Source organism: Micropterus dolomieu, linkage group LG23, assembly GCF_021292245.1.
Source record: "Micropterus dolomieu isolate WLL.071019.BEF.003 ecotype Adirondacks linkage group LG23, ASM2129224v1, whole genome shotgun sequence".
NCBI lineage: Eukaryota > Metazoa > Chordata > Actinopteri > Centrarchiformes > Centrarchidae > Micropterus > Micropterus dolomieu.
In genome coordinates this window covers 9095053-9112771 of record NC_060172.1, presented here as the reverse complement: position 1 = coordinate 9112771, position 17719 = coordinate 9095053, and the positions used below count along the sequence as shown (strand labels likewise).

The 17719-nt window shown below is 38.4% G+C and overlaps 1 protein-coding gene across 3 annotated transcripts in view; it reads right to left on the bottom strand.

Moving 5' to 3' along the window:
* The window catches only part of gtf2ird1 (GTF2I repeat domain containing 1), a 38017-nt gene that overhangs the window by 5284 nt on the left and 15014 nt on the right, over positions 1–17719 (bottom strand). Inside the window, exons 8-21 of one of the 3 annotated variants that reach the window (XM_046040179.1) lie at positions 15824–15907; positions 14911–15094; positions 12187–12212; positions 10478–10604; positions 10013–10056; positions 9661–9741; positions 7148–7273; positions 4627–4680; positions 3861–3941; positions 2400–2583; positions 2148–2209; positions 1024–1095; positions 541–904; positions 24–246 (exon numbers count right to left, since the gene is read on the bottom strand). In XM_046040179.1, the coding sequence (XP_045896135.1) occupies positions 168–246; positions 541–904; positions 1024–1095; positions 2148–2209; positions 2400–2583; positions 3861–3941; positions 4627–4680; positions 7148–7273; positions 9661–9741; positions 10013–10056; positions 10478–10604; positions 12187–12212; positions 14911–15094; positions 15824–15907 (1568 nt within the window). In that variant the 3' untranslated portion in view covers positions 24–167. Of the gene's footprint in view, positions 1–23; positions 247–540; positions 905–1023; positions 1096–2147; positions 2210–2399; positions 2584–3860; positions 3942–4626; positions 4681–7147; positions 7274–9660; positions 9742–10012; positions 10057–10477; positions 10605–12186; positions 12213–14910; positions 15095–15823; positions 15908–17719 lie in introns of those variants that run through there. The other 2 variants (XM_046040176.1, XM_046040178.1) reach the window with 2 other exon arrangements.

Here is a 17719-nt window from a genome sequence, read left to right as displayed (position 1 = left end):
AAAGTGATACCATCATGAACATTTCTAGTGCTAAAACTATTTTATTCAGCTGATTCAACACCAATTTTGCTAATCGATTCAGTCTACAAGTAATATATCAAGCAAAAATACGAAACAATTTCTGGTTTCAACTTCCCAGATATGTCTTTTTGCTACTTTTCTCTGTTTTATGTCATTTTAAATTGAATACCTTTGAGTAGTGAACTATTGCTCAGACGAAACAATCTGAAGATGTCACCTGCAGCTCTGGGAACATTTACATTTTACATTTACATTTACATTTTAGGTAATTAACAAGTAATTGATGATGAAAGTAATCGTTAGTTGCAGCCCTCCAACTTCCTAAACATTTATTGTATAGAAGTCACAGCAAATTTAGTACTGTCGAGTTTTCTTCACTTGTTGTTTATACCGTGAAATGGACAGATCATGATGAGTTATGCTATTTGCATCAAGTAAACATGAGTTGCCTACGCTGAAGTGTTGCTGTTAAAAATAAGTAACTAGTGTTTCAGTGATCCTGTGACTGGGGATTCACACCTGGTGATGGTAAAACTGATTTTATCAGCGACCGCGAGGATCCTCTCCAGGTTCTGGGAGCCAAAGGTGCAGGGCTTCCTGAAGGGGATGCCGGGGGGAAGGCCCTCGATGATGACCGAGTCGGGGTTGTTCTTGATCCTCTTGTAAGGCACTTGGACGGGGTACTTGATGCCCAATGCCTCCCCATACTTCCTGTTGAACAGATCTTGGACCTGCTCTCGCAGTGTGTTGGCCAGGTCAATCCTGGACAGTTTGGACTCCAAGCACTCTGGAGACAGAAGACACTTAGAAATTTCATCTTTTTGAATTTCCATTCCAACAGGCCGTTTCTTTAGAGTCTGCTGCAGTTTTTCATCCTTTCTCACTGTTAAGTTTTAAAAGTGAGGGTGAGAAAAGTCAATGCACAAAGCTGATTTATGTTCAACAAAACACAGCATCAAATCTGAGCTTTAAAGTGGTGACTGAAGGTGAAACTGAACACACCTGAGAATCCAGGTCTCTTGGATATAGCTGCAGTATCCTCCGTTACTGCTGTTGCGTCCTTGACGTCCAACTCTTTGGAAAAACATTTAAAGGTTAAACTTTAGTTTTTTTCTTTTCTTAAGATTTACTAAACACAACAAACGTTATGAGCTGCTCCTTGTTCCAGCAGCTGAGCTTTGTCACAAATAAAAGGTAGATTCAAGAAATCCCTGCAAGGACTTTCTTTCTCCTTTAGAAGAGAGGTTTTAAAAATAGCGCATAAACTGGATTTGACCTCATAATTTCATGCATGCAGAGGACAACCAGCATCTGAAACGTGCATTATGAATTTTCTGCATACAGCCTTCCTACTCTGTAAAGATACTACTTTATATTAAGAGCCTTAAATGTTAAAATATGTGGAATGGCTGCATGTTTAGATCATTTTAAAGTGTATACTGCATATACAGTAAAATTACTTTGCTTACATGCAGAAAATTAATGTTACTGGTCAAGAAGACTTGGGGTCCAGAGACTGTAAAAGCAATTAATTCAGTTTCTTGACCTCTTAGAATTGTTCTTCACAAAAATATTGGTGCAAACAAACAATCAGAAAGAGCAGCTGCAAGCAGTGAGCCACTGCGAAACCCAAAGCATAATGGTAAACTGCTGAATTTGACAGCAGGCATTGAAAACACACAAACTGTGTTATCTTGTATGCAGAGGAACACTTTTTGCATGATCAGAATCAGAATCAGAAAGAGCTTTATTGGCAAGTAGTGTTTTTACACATACAAGGAATTTGCTTTGGTGATGAGGTGCTACACATAGACAAACATACAGTTGACATAAATAAATGTAGAAATATATAAATATGGAATAAACAAATGCAAGTTATAAAAGAATAATAAGAGAATAGAGAAAAATATTATTTTATAACTTGCATTTGTTTATATCATATGTAGGCACAATAAACAAACAACAAAACCCTAGGGTGTCTATGCCTGAATTTTAAACAAAAGACTTAACCAAGCCTTCCCATCTTAATGAAAAGAGTAATCTGATGTTATTTTTCAGTTATTTACGTTTAAAATACATTATGAATACATGCTAAACATGACACAAGCATATGAGGACGGTCATACCTGAATCACAGACGGGCATGGAAGGCATCTCTTGTTTTACTTGCTCAGTTAACAGCTCAGGCCTGGAGACAAACAAAAAGATCATTACAGTATTTATAAAGCAGTGAATGAATAAATTAAAATGTAAATTCCTTGTCGAAGACAACCTTGTTTAAATGTTAATATGAAAGTAATGGATAATGAAGTTGTGTGAATAAAGGGTATCAGGGTATTCACCACTTCAGGTGCATATCACTCTGCACGTACTCTCACCTTTTGATAACAAACTGGATCTGACTGCTAGCAGTCAAGATCTTGCGCAGTTTAGCCGCTCCGAAACAGTTGGGCCTTCGGAGAGAGATTCCCTCTGGCAGCCCGGTGACATACAGATCATCTGGGTACATCTGGAACTTGGAGTAGGGCACCTTGGCTGGTTCAGGAAGGCCCAGAGCTTCAGCTGAGTTAGAGGAGATAGAAGCAGAAGAGGCGCAGAACTTCACTGAATTTGTGCCCAAATATGATCTATGTCTAGTATTAAAGGATCATTCTGCCATTTTATGGCAGGACATCATTGCTGATCAGTAATTAGCCTGGGAACCAGACGAATCTGCTGAGGTCATGTTTTAGCATTGCATTTTCTCTGGCAGTTGCGTCCGGGCCCCTTCCCATTCAGACAGATTTCCACCCGAACTGGATCCAGTCAGGCCCATCACAACAGTTTATGTAATATAGGGCAGGCTTGTTATAATGACTGGCAGAGGAGAGTCAGCGGTCCAGATTTGGAGGAGTAACATGTCACATACTTCGCTGCTCTGATATGGCTGTAGGTCTGGACCTACCTCTACATGCACTGGTTCAAAAAAAACCTTACTTGCTATTACTTATTATTAAGATGCCATAGATTTTCTTCAAAACTCCCTCTCTGGTTTACTAACAGACAGTGGATGTTGCCAAGCTGTCAGCCTGAAGACCGGCCAACAGAGGCGCGTCTCTCGTAGGTCCCACCATCGAGATTTCAGCTCACCATTTTAGATTTGCAAAACTTTTGGATTTGAATACAAAACATTTTTAGTCACAAATTTGTGAGTATGCATTGTTTTGCTCTCAAACCTATTTTTTTTTTGCAAAATAACAACACAAAAGATCAAAACTGTAATAAACCATAATTACCCTGCATGTAAAGTTTGACTTCTATAAGTTTCTATTGGTACCTAAGTTGTGTAAATTTATGTTGGTATTACTATAACTTTAGCAGGGCCAACATACTCTCACCCCTTGTGTCCACTTGTATTATCCTGACTTTAAAAAATAAGACTTCCAAATTAGAAACCAATCAGAGCCAAGATCCAAACTGATGACAAACTTACATTACAGTGATTTTGTTCACTGGTTGCTAGTTTGTTAATACACAATCAACACAGAAACTAAAACACCGCAACACTGCTCCAAAAATACTAATACACGATACCTCTTTGCTTTAAATTCTAACAAGAAAATGAGATTCATCTTTTTCATCCCCTCCAATTTGCCCCACACTGAGCAGCCTAATTCTGATGTGTTAAATTATTAAAAGTTTCAATATTAATATTCAAATAGACTATAAAAACTTAACTTTTCATCGGTGAAGGTGTGTACATGTGGTGATTAAAGTCTTACTGCAAAATGAATGGGCCTGACATAACTTCCTGCCCTCGTATGACTGTGGGTTAAGCTGAGCTGCTACAGGTATCTTACCGTACTTAATGCTGAAGAGGCTCTCCGCTTGTCTCCGAAGCTGAAGAATCATTTCACCAATGTCCTCCACCAGGCTCCCTGCTAAAAGAGTCAAACATATGAAAAACATTTACTGCCAAGAACACTAAAAGAGAATTATTACATGGGGGAATCTTGGCTAGTGGGACCATCCCACCTGTGAACATTACTACTTCTCCCCTCACCAACTTTATTTTGATAAATTCCACCTGCCCTACACTGACCTGGTAATGACAAACTGACCATGTGGTGTATTAATCACTGGAGACCATAACAAATGGGTATAGGAGAGAGGAAAGAAGAAAGGTGCAAGAAAGTTGTTTTAATAAAACAAAGTAATAAATATTTCTGGAGGTGAATTTAACTAAAAGCCACAAATTAACGTGTCAGTGTCAGTTTTGGCGTAACAAGCTGATCTCACATCTCTCATTTTGGAAAATGATTTTGTATGATGTCTGTGTTACTATATTTGTGAGCTTGAAGATAACAGGAAATCCATTTTTATGTACAATTAATCACCCCATACACCAGTTTGATTTCTAAGATTATGAAAATTGCCTCGAACAAATAAATGGTATTTTCTTACAGTTAGGGCTACAGGTAGTGTGTCTGTAGGTGTGTTGTAGTTTGTAGCCGTTTTATTTTCTTCCAGTCTGCCTCTCCTACAAGATACTTTTTTGCACAGTGACACAACAGGCAAAATGCGCCGGATTTAGCAAAACATTGTCAATGAGTCAGTCCACCCTACCTTCAGAGGATCTTCTGATGCTCTGGGAGGCAGCACTGGGTGACAGAGCTTCAGCTGCAAGATGAAAGAAAAACATGAGAAAGGCAAACATATAGCTGCTTTCAAACATTCACTGAGAACAAAGAATTCAAATATGTGATGTATTATTCAAGTAAAAGACGAAACCAAGTTGTTAACGTCTTGATGTCATAAAGTCTAAGTGAGCTCAAGAAAACCATTTTCAGTGGCTTAACTGCACAAGAGTCAATGTGAGTTCAGGTGAGGTTTGGTCATACTTTGACTAAAGCATTGGCAGCTGTTTTTTTTTGGTATAATTATTACATTTGTAAAACTGTTTATTAAAAATCCTATGTCTTGTCTTGTATCTACAAGTACAGCAGCACGTTACAATATACTTCTGCAATGATTCAATATTATTGGCCATCGTCTTTCAGTGGAATTGTATCATGATCATATCACATTGTTGTTTTACAAAATAGTTTCAGTTAATAATTCCAAACATATTGTAATTAAAAAAAGGTTTTGTAAAGTTTCACAATTCCCTCTGATGTAAAGCATAACAGTGGAATAACAGTGGAATCAAATTCATTGCAGTGAACATCAGGTTGATAACTTTTTGTCTAAAACTGCTGTGTGATATAAAGCAATTAAGACAAAATTTATTTTAATACTGTAATATCCATTACAGTCATGTCACCCAGTCCTATTACAATATAATGCAAGAATAAAACATATAGACCTGACAAAGGTAGTATATATTCTATGGTGGTATATTTTTATTGCATTTAAATTCAAAATCTCCCCGTTAGTTCAAACATGTACATGTTGAGAGATATTTACAACTCAGGACACACAAACATTATGGTGTATCTACACCTGAATCGAAGATGTAACCTCAAAAGAATCACAACATGTCCTGATGAGAACTGATGAGGTACGACTCTTTTGCCAAAAGATTTCAACAACATAAACATCTTTGCTCTGTTGAGTTTTAAAAAATGTAAACATGAACTGTCTTAGCAACTGGCTAGGACCTTTAAATGAGAATTAACGTATTAATATTTCAGTGTAGCGCTGTCAAAAAGCTTCTTATATTCTCTGACTTTAAAATTGATTAAGTACTTAGGTAAAGAGATCCACACATGGACAATCATCCACATATATAGAGCTACAGAGCTTTGTTTAAATGAGAACAATGTGTTCAAGAAATTCCTTTTTCTATTTAGATTTTTATTGTTTTACTTTCCGATATATATAATGCAACATAGCAACAAATGAATAAATACAAAGCATTAAATAATAAGCAAATAATACTTATCACATGTGCGGCACTTACCTTAATTTTCTTCCCTTTAGTGGTCATTTGTGAAAGAAAAGAAAACTTCAACAAAGCACAATCAAATCAACCAAATAAAACAAAACGCCTCCTGAAAGCATTGTAGCTAAAGATGACACTGAGTAGACTCTTCATCTCTGTCGTTATAGCAATACATTCAAATGTTTACACAGCCCATCCTTTATTTAATGCCTCTGTTTTACAGTACAGCTTAAAGGGTCAGTTCACCAAAATCAGATTTCTGCTGCCACCCAAATACAATGAAGGTGAATGGAATTTATTCTGTAGTGCTTACGGCATTGACAGAAATCTCAGTGGCAGATGCTACATCTCACAGATAAAACCCAAACTATCTGCTTGGCTAGATACCAGTAGAGATAAAGATATTAAGTTAATATAGTAACATATTTGTAATTTGGGTGAACTAACCCTTTAAGATGAAAAATAAGTAAATAAACCACTACAAACCATGTTTATTAACGTTAGATAAATTAATGTTAGGTGCGGTTTAGAAAGAGAGTGTAGTCTACTCAAATGTCTGGGTAACCTTACTCTAGGTTTTAAGGTGAGAGCTGTTTCAGTCTACGAACAGTTCCGTGTTAGATGGAGGAAGGATTTGGGGGTATTGAAAGGATCTTTGAGGAACAGTTTGGTCTCTCTAATACATTAAGTAACTCTAATCATTCTGGGCATCAGGACTACAGGACAATGTAACTCTAAATCTGGAAATATGCACAATGCATCAGTCTTCATAACTTAATTGGCAAAAATGATCAAAGGTAAACTTTTCAGTGTACAAACTGACATAATGTGACTCAGAGATTGACTCAAAAGCACAGTTTTGTCAAATAGCTGCAGCTGATACATGGTGCTTTTCACAGATGGGAGAAGAGCCATAGTCAGGCCAGAGATGGGCAGTGGGGATTCTTAAGGTTGGGGTTGTAGCTACTAGTGGCTGGGGAGGTTTGGTTGTGGGGAAGTGGGAGAGTGGAAGAAAAAAGCGTTTTCATACGTGTGGCAGCTTATTTAGCTCCCTAAAAAACAGCCAGAGTGTGAGGTGGCAGTGGCGGGCGCTGGGTGGCACCGGGGTGGCTGTAAGGCCGTGGGGTGGAGCTGGCATTCCAAGAGCTGTGGTGAGAAGGAGGTAGATTATATGGAGTTGGGGGCTGACGGGGCTGAGGTTACCTGCGTGGTTTTCCATTGGGTGATGGGGAGCAGAGGGAGCAGAGGGCGAGGATGTGGCTGGACACGCTGCAGCTACGACTGGCTCGGCCACAGGCTCGCTGGGCTCCTCCCCACTTGTACCAGCATCTGGAGAAACAGTTTTTTTTTTTTCACAAGCGTTTTAAATTTCTGTATTGCAAAGACAACACAAGAAAGCAACAGGAAATATTAGTTTGCTAATATTTCCTGTATTAGTGGGTTTAGCTGGTAAACATACGTATAATCAGTTAGTCCCAAGCGGGAACCTCTGGGTCTTAAAGGTGAAGCCAATGCGGAAGTACCTTAAACCTGCATTCTTTCAAATGGCCAGTAGGGGGTGACAAAGATTAGTCGATAGTATAGTAGATTGTATTCATAGTTTTCACGTGACGTCACATTCCAAGGATCAGAAATCAGAAATACTTTATTGATCCCCGAGGGGAAATTCTCTGTTACAGTTGCACACATTGCACAAAAGGCAAAAGGAATATAAATAAAGATAGTGTTATATAAAGAAATATAAATATCAGAGTAAAAATATAAAATAAAATAAAATATAAAGGAGTGTTGATATGTACAATATTTAAATAATTAAAGGAATTATTACGGTAAACAGTAGTAACGAATAATTAGTAGCAGCAGAATTGCAGCAGATAGTATTGCACATTAAGTAATTAAGCAGGTATTATTGCCCGAACAGATAATAATTCAGATAATAGTTCAGTTTAAAACTAAAGTAAGTGTCTGTGTGTCAGACAATTAGAGGGAGGAGTTATAAAGTTTGATGGCCACAGGCAGGAATGATTTCCTGTGGCGCTCTGTGGTGCATTTTGGGGGAATAAGTCCTGTGTTTGACATTGTCCAAGATGATGTGTAGCTTAGACAGCAAAACGCTGACATTAAAAAGACATTATTTTCCACTGCCTGCCAACGAACCACTAAGCAAGTGATGCACTGTTACTTTGAGTTTATTACTTTTGCGTTGCTGAATGCTGGATGGTTGTTGTGCTTTCGGATGCACTAATCGAGGAGGAGCGAAGCCTGAGCTTTGTTAGGTGAGGGATTCCCCAGAAGGTAAAAGTAAACATTACCGCAGTCAGGCGGCGGCAGGGACCTGGTGGTTTTTAACAGTAGAAATGCGGCAGCAGGTGTTGTAACCTTATATGGATCGGATATGCCCAACACTTGCAGTTTGTGTTCATATCTTTCTGTTTCTTAAGTTGAGAGGTGAGCCAATTAAAATTTTACTGCTTTTGCGGCGTCTCTACGGGAGAGTCGCGGTGTGAACCGCTACGTTGGTCTGTTGTTTTGCCCTCCAGGTCACTGCGCATGACTCACGTGACTGAAAACTATGAATAGAAGTCTATGAGAAAATGACCCTACTTCTCACTTGATTTATTACCTCAGTAAACACTTTCCTGATGTTTATGGTCTCAATCACTAGTTTCAAGTCTTCTTCAATACAGCATTCAGTAAATTATGGTCCCATTTAGAGTAAAATATACAATAACGAAGGTTGATGGTTTAGGGCGTGGCTACCTTGTGATTTCCAATTAACTACCATGGCGACCTGTCGGGCGTAGGACAGTGTCAGACCTAAATGCAATACTTATTAGAGTATAATGTTTAAATATCCTGTATCAAGTTCAAAGTTTAAGAGCTCTACAATGTGCAGTTGTTAAATGTTAGAAATAAACAGGAGGCATTCAGAGTTCATTGACGAGTTCACATGATTATAAATTTTCTGCCAGCATTCCTCGCTTGCCTTATTTGCAGCAACAGTGTAGCTTTAAATCTTTTACCCTAATATTTCTTCAAAGCTCTACATTATAACAACCTGTTCCTCTTGACTGAAGTAGGCAGTACACTTTGTGCGGAAGAAGAAGAGTCTACATGATATGTTTTATAGAAATGCGCTCAGAGCTTGATGAAGAAAACCTGACCTGACCTATGTCAGACATGCTTAGTACACAACTCCTGACAGGGCTACCGACTTTGTTTTAAAATATCTGGAATAAAAAGAAGAAAAGCTGCGCTGTATTAGCATACATTACAAAGTTGGCTCCAACTGAGGGGAGTATCCTCTCCTCACTAACTGCAACATTGTCGTTTCACTGCATTTGTAACTACATAAAAAGTGGTTGTCAGGTATGGCCACACAACTGTCAGCAACCAACAGTTTTCAGAGAAAGAAACTTTTTCCTCACGGTTGGCAAACACAAGCGTTTATTGTGCAGTTTACTAATATGTACACAGTTTTGGTTGCTGAAATCTGCTAAATTCATTTGCTCTAAGTTGAAGATGAAGACAATCTAGATGTGTAAAATTAAAATACACCATATTAAGGTCTTTCTGAGGACATTATAGATTTACTATGACTGTGTCAAAGACCTGTGATATGTCAGTGATAATCTATGAGAACTACATCTCTGGATACTGTGTTATACTGTAATTTAAGAAGTGAGAAGCTGATGGCTGTGCCTGTGCACACTTACCTGGCACTGTAACTTGAATGATTTCCCCATCTGGAGGCTCCGTTTTAATCCTTTTCAAAGGAATGCAATCTCCTGAAGGACCTGCAGGAATTGAACAGTTCATTCTGCCTGAGTTCCCATCAGTGTGAGGCACTGTGTTATACAGCAGTGTTAAACAGATTTAAGCAGGTGATAGAATGTGTTTGAAGTGCCTGGACTACAAAACATGATGGGAATTTTTCTTTAGAGACTACTAAAGACTGTTCACAATGCTGTAAAACACTAATTTGATACTTGGAGCTTCACTCTTCAGACAGCAAACTATGAGAACAAAAAGTTTTTATAATGCAGAAATGCTTTTAATTACACATACCTGCTTCACAGTCAGCCAAGGGACTCACGCATGCACTTGTCGATCTGTGATAAAACACACTCAGTTGACTACCAAATTACAAAACTGATTCATTACAAATAAAAAACCGCACACGGGCTGAACACAGGTTACATACTGTCCAAAGACACACAGGCATGTCAGATGATTTATAGATAGATTTGGTTTTGTTTATTTTAAATCAAAGGATATCAAAAATACCATATAAAATGAGACGGAATAAACATTTGATTTAAGGGCTGTCGCTAAATTTAAGCTTACAGCCAGTGTCACAGTAGCAATTTTAATGATGAATATTGTAAAAACATTATTTAAAACTGTTTAATTCAGCCCACATTATTATTAGTTATAAATGCAATGCAATTTGGCTTCATGCCACTACCTCACATTTCCACATTAGAAACAAAGTTGAATAATGCTAAATTTCTGTGTGGGCTGTGCTCTGACCTGCTGCTGTGAGGATTGCTGACCAGCTCGGCTGTGGTGGGCGGGATGCTCAGATTGTCAGGGAAGCTGTCTTCAGGCGTGGAGCCCAGGTCATGCTTGCCCTCCTCCCTTGCAATCTTGCCAGCAGCTTCAATAAACAAGACACAGAAGATAAACAAACACTGCATCCCATTAGCCAAGAACATCTGTGGGGTGGAAATATATAAAGAAAGACTTGACAGAGCAGTTTTCAGTTACTGTAATTAATTGTAAAGATTCTGACAAATATTGTGCGGCTAAATGCCCGGCTCAAGTTCCACACAAAGCACACATGGAATCCTTCCAAAATAATTACCTTTTACCCAACGTTGCCTTTCAAAAGATGCAGATCATTTTTCATTTTAATGAAAATGCAGGCCACACTTGGGCAATGAGCCAAATTAGTTGTGCTTCTCTGTAATTTTTACTCACTACTGGAAAGGTTTGCGCACACCAAACAGGTGACCAAACAATTGTTATCTCATACACTCAGTTTTTTAGATTCATCTAACTAAAACTAAGGCAGTCTCATCGACCAGACCTGCAATAAATTATACAGTCATGAATGCTATATTGCTCTGTTTTAATGAAAATATTTTACTGTGTGCGATGACAGCAATCTCACAGGTTCACTGCACGTCACACTTTGTGAGATGGGTCTAATAAAATCTCACAAACTATATCAGTCTGTACAAAGTCAGTTTTAAGTCATGTCATTGGGATGCCTTGTAAATCTAAGCTTTTTTCTATATCGATAGAAAAAATATATATTTGCCAACGGAGACACATCATCAACTCACCTTGTGCCACTCTAATGTTTTGAAAAAGCAGCAAAAACAAGCTTCATTTTTACTTTGCTAAAAATGGTGCTTGCAAAACATACATATAAAATGTGGCATCGATGTGGATATGTCTATGTCCGCATCAGCCATTGTATTCTGTGTCATTTCCTGCCCTACAGTTTGCAGATGAGGGTCTTAACAGCAGCACAAATCTCTAATTCAGCCACCGCTGTGTAAAAGGGCCTTTAGGTAGATGTTTATGCAACTTGTGGTCATTTTGGAGGCTGTATCAAACAGTTATGGTGCTATTGATTTACACGGAGAGGATTTTTTAATGACTGGCCCATTTCATTTATATCAATGAGGGTATGTTACATATTGCAAACAAATCTCTCTGAAACAGTTTCAATAAAAGACAGAACATTATTACCTTCATGAAAGCATGTTTTATTGCTGATGTATAAAGACTGCATTAGTTTCAGCTAGGTGTCCCCAATAAACTGGCAACTGAGGGACATTGCATGTAATATATACACAAGATCGTGATGTAGAGGAGCATTAGGTCAGTAAGCTAGAAATGTACTGCTTTCCTGCATCAGTTGAACGCTACTTATATGATGACTTTGGCCTGTGAAGATACAAAGGCATAACATTCAGTCTAGAAAAGGTGGGTAAACTCTGGCAAATTAAAATCTCTCCTACTAGATTGCTGCCACCAGTTTTCACAAACAGCAACCTTGAAATCTTACAAAACACTGGCACGTTTTCAAGTATAATTAGAGACAGTGGCGTGAGTCAAAGTCATAAAGAGGCAGATCAGCATTCATTTTCACTAATGAGGCCAAATCACAGCTCATATGCGTGTGAAAATGGTATTAACACAAAAAAGAAAATTAATCACACTCTTACCAGTGAAAATCCTTTCATCAAACATTCTGGAATATAAAAAAGGAAAATAGGCCATTAGTCGCTGAGTTCAAAGAGCGTTTCAGCTCGCAGGGCAAAAATCATGATGCAAACACTGTACATGTGAAGGAACACATCATTAACAGCTCTTTAAGCACATTAACTGCTCTTTAAACAATCTGTCTCAGTCAAAACAATCAAGCAATTGAGTCATTCCTTTGTTATCGTTGAATCCCTCTGAAAATAACAGTGTGGATGTGAACTGTGCTTCTGGACTGCTTCCCCCCTCCTTGTAGCTATGCTACTGCTCCGTCTGCCACCGAGACATTCCTCTCCTGCTGTGATCATAATTATTCTTTAGACAACTATTTCTTTAAGTCCTGATTATTTACATCTATTTATAAAACATTTTGAGATTAAGATTTTCTGAAACATCCAGCTGGTGAAGATGGGTACAGTTTCGGGGTACTTTCATCTATAATTAATTCACTACCTTAAGGCGGATGACCTACTTTGATATTGGGGTCATTGCTGAACGAGACTAATATTCTACAGCCGTTACACAACGCTCATAACACTACAAAACAAACTGAGAAACAATGTTGATGTTATCAGTTCTTTAACCACAAGTGGGGTAAAACATTTAAAGTTTGGTCAGTGGGTGACAAAAGGGTGTATGGTGTCCATGTTAGGACACGCCAGACCGGTTGTCAGGTTCAGATCTACATTGTGAAGTAGACTAACATCCTTACAGTTAACGTGTTAACATTTAAGGATAGGGCTGGCAATATTATATATTTTTCTTGTCAACAAATTCCATAAAGTGACCCAAACCAACAGCCAACTATCCATCGGGCGAGAAGAGGGGTATACTCAGGACATGTCACCAGTTCATTACAGGGCTGACAGATGAGAGACAAACAACTACTCACACTCACATCCACATCTAAGGGCAATTTAGAGTCACCAATAAGCCTGTTAACATGCGTGTCTTTGGACTGCAGGAGGAAGCCGGAGCTCCCGGAGACGACATGCAAACGCCACACAGAAAAGCCTTGGAAGACCAAGGTTCGAAATCGACATCTTCCTTTTTGCTGTGAGTCCAAAACCAACAATTACCAAAAAACTTACTGTCTTGTATATCTTAATCGTTTGTGCCATACAGCTCCATTGGTCGCCCAAAAACCAACATCAATGAGCCACAGTGTTGCACTGGCTGACATGTTCCTTCATTACAATGAACATGGGCATTACAGTATATTTTGAGTCAATCCCACATGCACCGTCCCGCTGCTGTAAATACCCGGTTACTGAGCCACACACATATCTACTTCTTGTTTGAGTAACTTTAAATTTTCTGAGCCTTTTTTTTTTAAGTGGAAACTATATATTTGTGACCTTTTAAAGATTTACATCTTCAGTAGGAATGAGCAACACAGACAGAGTGGGGAAGTCAGAAAGTAATGAGTGATGAACACTGTTTGTTTTGGTCTTTTCATTTGTTGCCAATAACAAATATATACAACAACACCACCTTATCCTTGTTAGCATTTAACTTTGGCATGCATGCAGTACAGCTGAGGCTAATAAATAGGAGTAAATAGGAGTCAAAATGTTTTACGACCTAAAGTGTTGAAATTGTTTGCTGTCACTAGATACAAAGTTAGGGGATCACACAAGCTACAAAAATTCGTCATTTGGTGACCATGAATATCTGTGCCAAATTGAATCAATTCATTGTCTGTCAATATAATTCAAACTGTACCAGGGAGTGTTAGAGCACTGAACCAACATACAAACTGACCAAGCACATCACGTTCCCTCAAGCCACACCACTAGTATGGTTTTAAATTTCTTATTTTCATAATTAAGAAAAGCCAGCAACTTTGATCTATTTGCCTATAATTTCCAAACTGGCCTGCTCATAACACAGAAATAAATTAGGTTGTTATTACTTGTAATATCATCTAGCGATTCTGGCTGCAGCTTTAAATGAAAACTGAAATTTGCTTTCGGTTAAAGCAGCCAATCATTAGAATTAATGATCAGCTACTTTAAAAATGCCCATACTCTGTCAACAAAGCACATGCCCCCCCCCCCCCAAAAAAATGAACATCAGGGCCTGCATCTGGAACATCTCTCAATGACAATGGGAATGTGATGTAATTCTGAATTAATCACATTCTCAATCTTTCCTAATTGTATTAACACAAATGTGCTGCCTGCAGGATTCGTTAAAAGATGCGTTATCTCAAACAAGGCATGGTGGCTCATTTAAATTAGCTTAAACAAATGGATGGAAGAGCAGCCACAATATGCTGGCAGGGGAAAGTCCTTTGGGACATGAATGGAAATGGTTTACCAGTCAGCGGGACATAGCGTGCTGAAGGAACCAGACGTTTAACAGACAGATGGTATATGCTGGCTTGATTGGGGGCAGCTTATTAAAAATCTTTTCTAAATAAAGTTTCAGAGGCAATGCCATACCGTAATTTGGTGGAGTGGAGCTGGACGATCATGAGGTGGCAAATGGATAAACTATGATCTGCACTCATTGACTAAAATAGACATGGAAGCATGCACTGGTGTTTGTTTGAAAAACCAGTCTGTGAATTATATCAGCTTAATACCATAAATGTATCCCAAACATGTATGTCTGCCTAAAAAAGGTACATCTCACGACAAACATGCTGAAAATGGTACCTCTAATCTTAAAGCATTGGTTACCGTTTGACGATGAAGCGGATCCCGTGGCGCTCGTCCAGGATGCGTTTGAGCTTGGGAACTCCATAGGTGCAGGGTCTCTTGAAGGGGATCTGGTCAGGGATGCCGATGATCTCCACGGCCCCTGGGTCACAGGCTATTTTGCGATAGGGGACAGGCACCATGTGATCTAGACCCAGGGCCTCAGCTGGAGGTAGAAAACAGAAAACGGCCAAGCTTTTTTTTAAAACAATGTGATTCTACTGAAAGAATATCACTTAGATATTCACTTTAACTCCACGTAATAGGGGATTATTCAACTTTATGCATTTGTTGCTCTACAAACATGGATTTGCATAAAAAAGCAGCGTGCCAGTGGGATGCACACACCATGTAGAGGTTTACAGAAGTGAAGATAATTCCAGCTAAATGGGAAATTAAACTTTAGGGGAACGATAATCGGTGCTTTGGGCTTGGATAAAAAAGTCTGGAAACAGATCCCATGAGCCATGATGTGAAAATGTTTTTTCCCCCTTAATTTGTACAAACGGCTCATAGACACACAGTATCCACTGACTAAACACACTACAGTGAAATTGCTTGCAGACTTCTTTTCAATACTTCCAAATAAGTAGCAAAACAATGCAAATATTTCAGGTGAGAACTTGTAATCAGCTGTATTGTTCTTCTGGTTGAGCTCTTCTTAAGACATTTGTTTTGGAATAAACTACTACTAAATATACTGTGGTTACAAATACACGTCATGTGTATCGCTGAAGAAAAGATGATCAAACCAAAGCACTGACCCCAATACATCAACATCCATGGATACGCACAGAATTATCACTGTGCATGAACAATTGCTTGAGGAGGCGGAGACACCTTTATAAATCGCTAAATCTGTGAAACCGAGGCCCAAACAAAATCCTTTCCTTACCGTATCTGCTGTTGAACAAGATCTGAACACATTCTCTCAACGTGTTGATGTCTTCAGTTTCCCGAATGAAAGAATCCCATTTTTCTGCAAGAAACAACTCCTGTCAATGCTTCACTGTAACGGCGACGTGCTTCTTTTATTAAAGTTTAATTGAGCTGTAACATTCAAAAAGCAGCGCTACAGATCTGAAATTAATCTTCTCCAGCTACTCAATATCAACTTGGGAAATGAGTGCAATCGTCTTAAGGGATTACTCTTGACATCTTAGTAGCTTAGCCCCTAATGGTTAAGGGTTAGTATAGTTTAGCCTTTGTTCAGTAAACAATGGTTGGCTAGTGTTTGAGCCTACACATCCCAGCAGGACACAGGAGAACACGGGAAAAAGATGTAAAAGAAATGCACAAAATTCATATTAGTTAATCATTAGTTTAGAATATTTTATAGCCCGACTGACACAGACGTTTTGAGGCTGCTATCGATATTTGAGAGTCTACAAAAATCTTGAATTTGGTTATTAAGAATTGTGATTAATACAATGCTAGAAGAACATAATAACATATTTTGTGAGTCCATAATGTAAATGTATACAGCAGGTTTTGCAGGAACAGAATGCATGTTGGAGGCAGTGTGGTAAATCAATGGCAGACCATTTTCATATATTTTGGGGCTGCCCTGTAATCCATGCATAGTGGTAAAATACTGCCTAAAAACAAGGAACATTTTTGGAATAGAAGTTGATTGCACATTATACCTGGGCAAATTCCCAAACAAACTCACAGCCAAAATTTTATATCTTTATTAAGTACATTTAGTTCAGAGTAAGAAAGCCATCACACGGAAGTTGCTGCAGGCAAACCTGCCACTGATGGTCGACTGGTTTTCAAAATTGAAATTGATCATTTCTTTAAGACCACGATCTGAACAATATATAAAATATAAAGGAAAAAAGGACTACATACTAAAAACCCAGCTCTGTACTAATGTTTGGCCCATAGCAACCCTTGTTCTTTTTTTTTTCCTCTTTTGCCTGAAAACGCTAAAAAAAGAGAAAGTTCCAAAAACAAACTTTGACAAATGTGTGAGCTGAGCTTTACAGAAGAATAAACTTGTCAATGCCCTCTAGTATTATAAACTACCTCAAACATATCTTTCTATACAGCAGTTTCTTGTTATTTCACAGCCAACACTATCAATATCTGCGATAAACTAATATCTGGTGATATAACGCTCTGCAACTTGTACATATTTTAAAGATCTAACAGCATTTCACACTGAAACTCATCTTAGACTGTCTGGATCTTGCCGTTGCACCTTTAATCTCACAGGATACTTTTTAAAGGAATAATTTAAATTTTGGGAAATATGCTTATTGTCTTTCTTACAGAGACAGATAAAAAGATTGATACCCTTCTCATGTCTATACAGTGGGGGAAATAAGTATTTGACCCCTTGCTGATTTTGCAGGTTTGCCCACTTACAAAGAATGCAACGATCTATAATTTTAATCATATGTACATTCTAACAGTGAAAGACAGAATCCCAAAGAAAATTCCAGAAAATCACATCATATGAATTTATTAAAATTGATAACCATCTGATGAGGAAAAACAAGTATATGACCCCCTACCAAACAGCAAGTATTCTGGCTCCTACAAGCCAGTTAGTCTTTCTTTAAGACACAGCCCCAATCCCAACCAATTATCTACATCAAATACACCTGCCTCACCTCGTTACCTGTATAAAAGACACCTGTCAACACCCAAACAACCAGCATCCAACATCACCACCATGGGCAAGACCAAAGAGCTTTCTACGGACATCAGGGACAAGATTGTTGATCTGCACAAGGCTGGGATGGGCTACAAGAGAATCGGAAAGCAACTTGGAGAGAAAAGA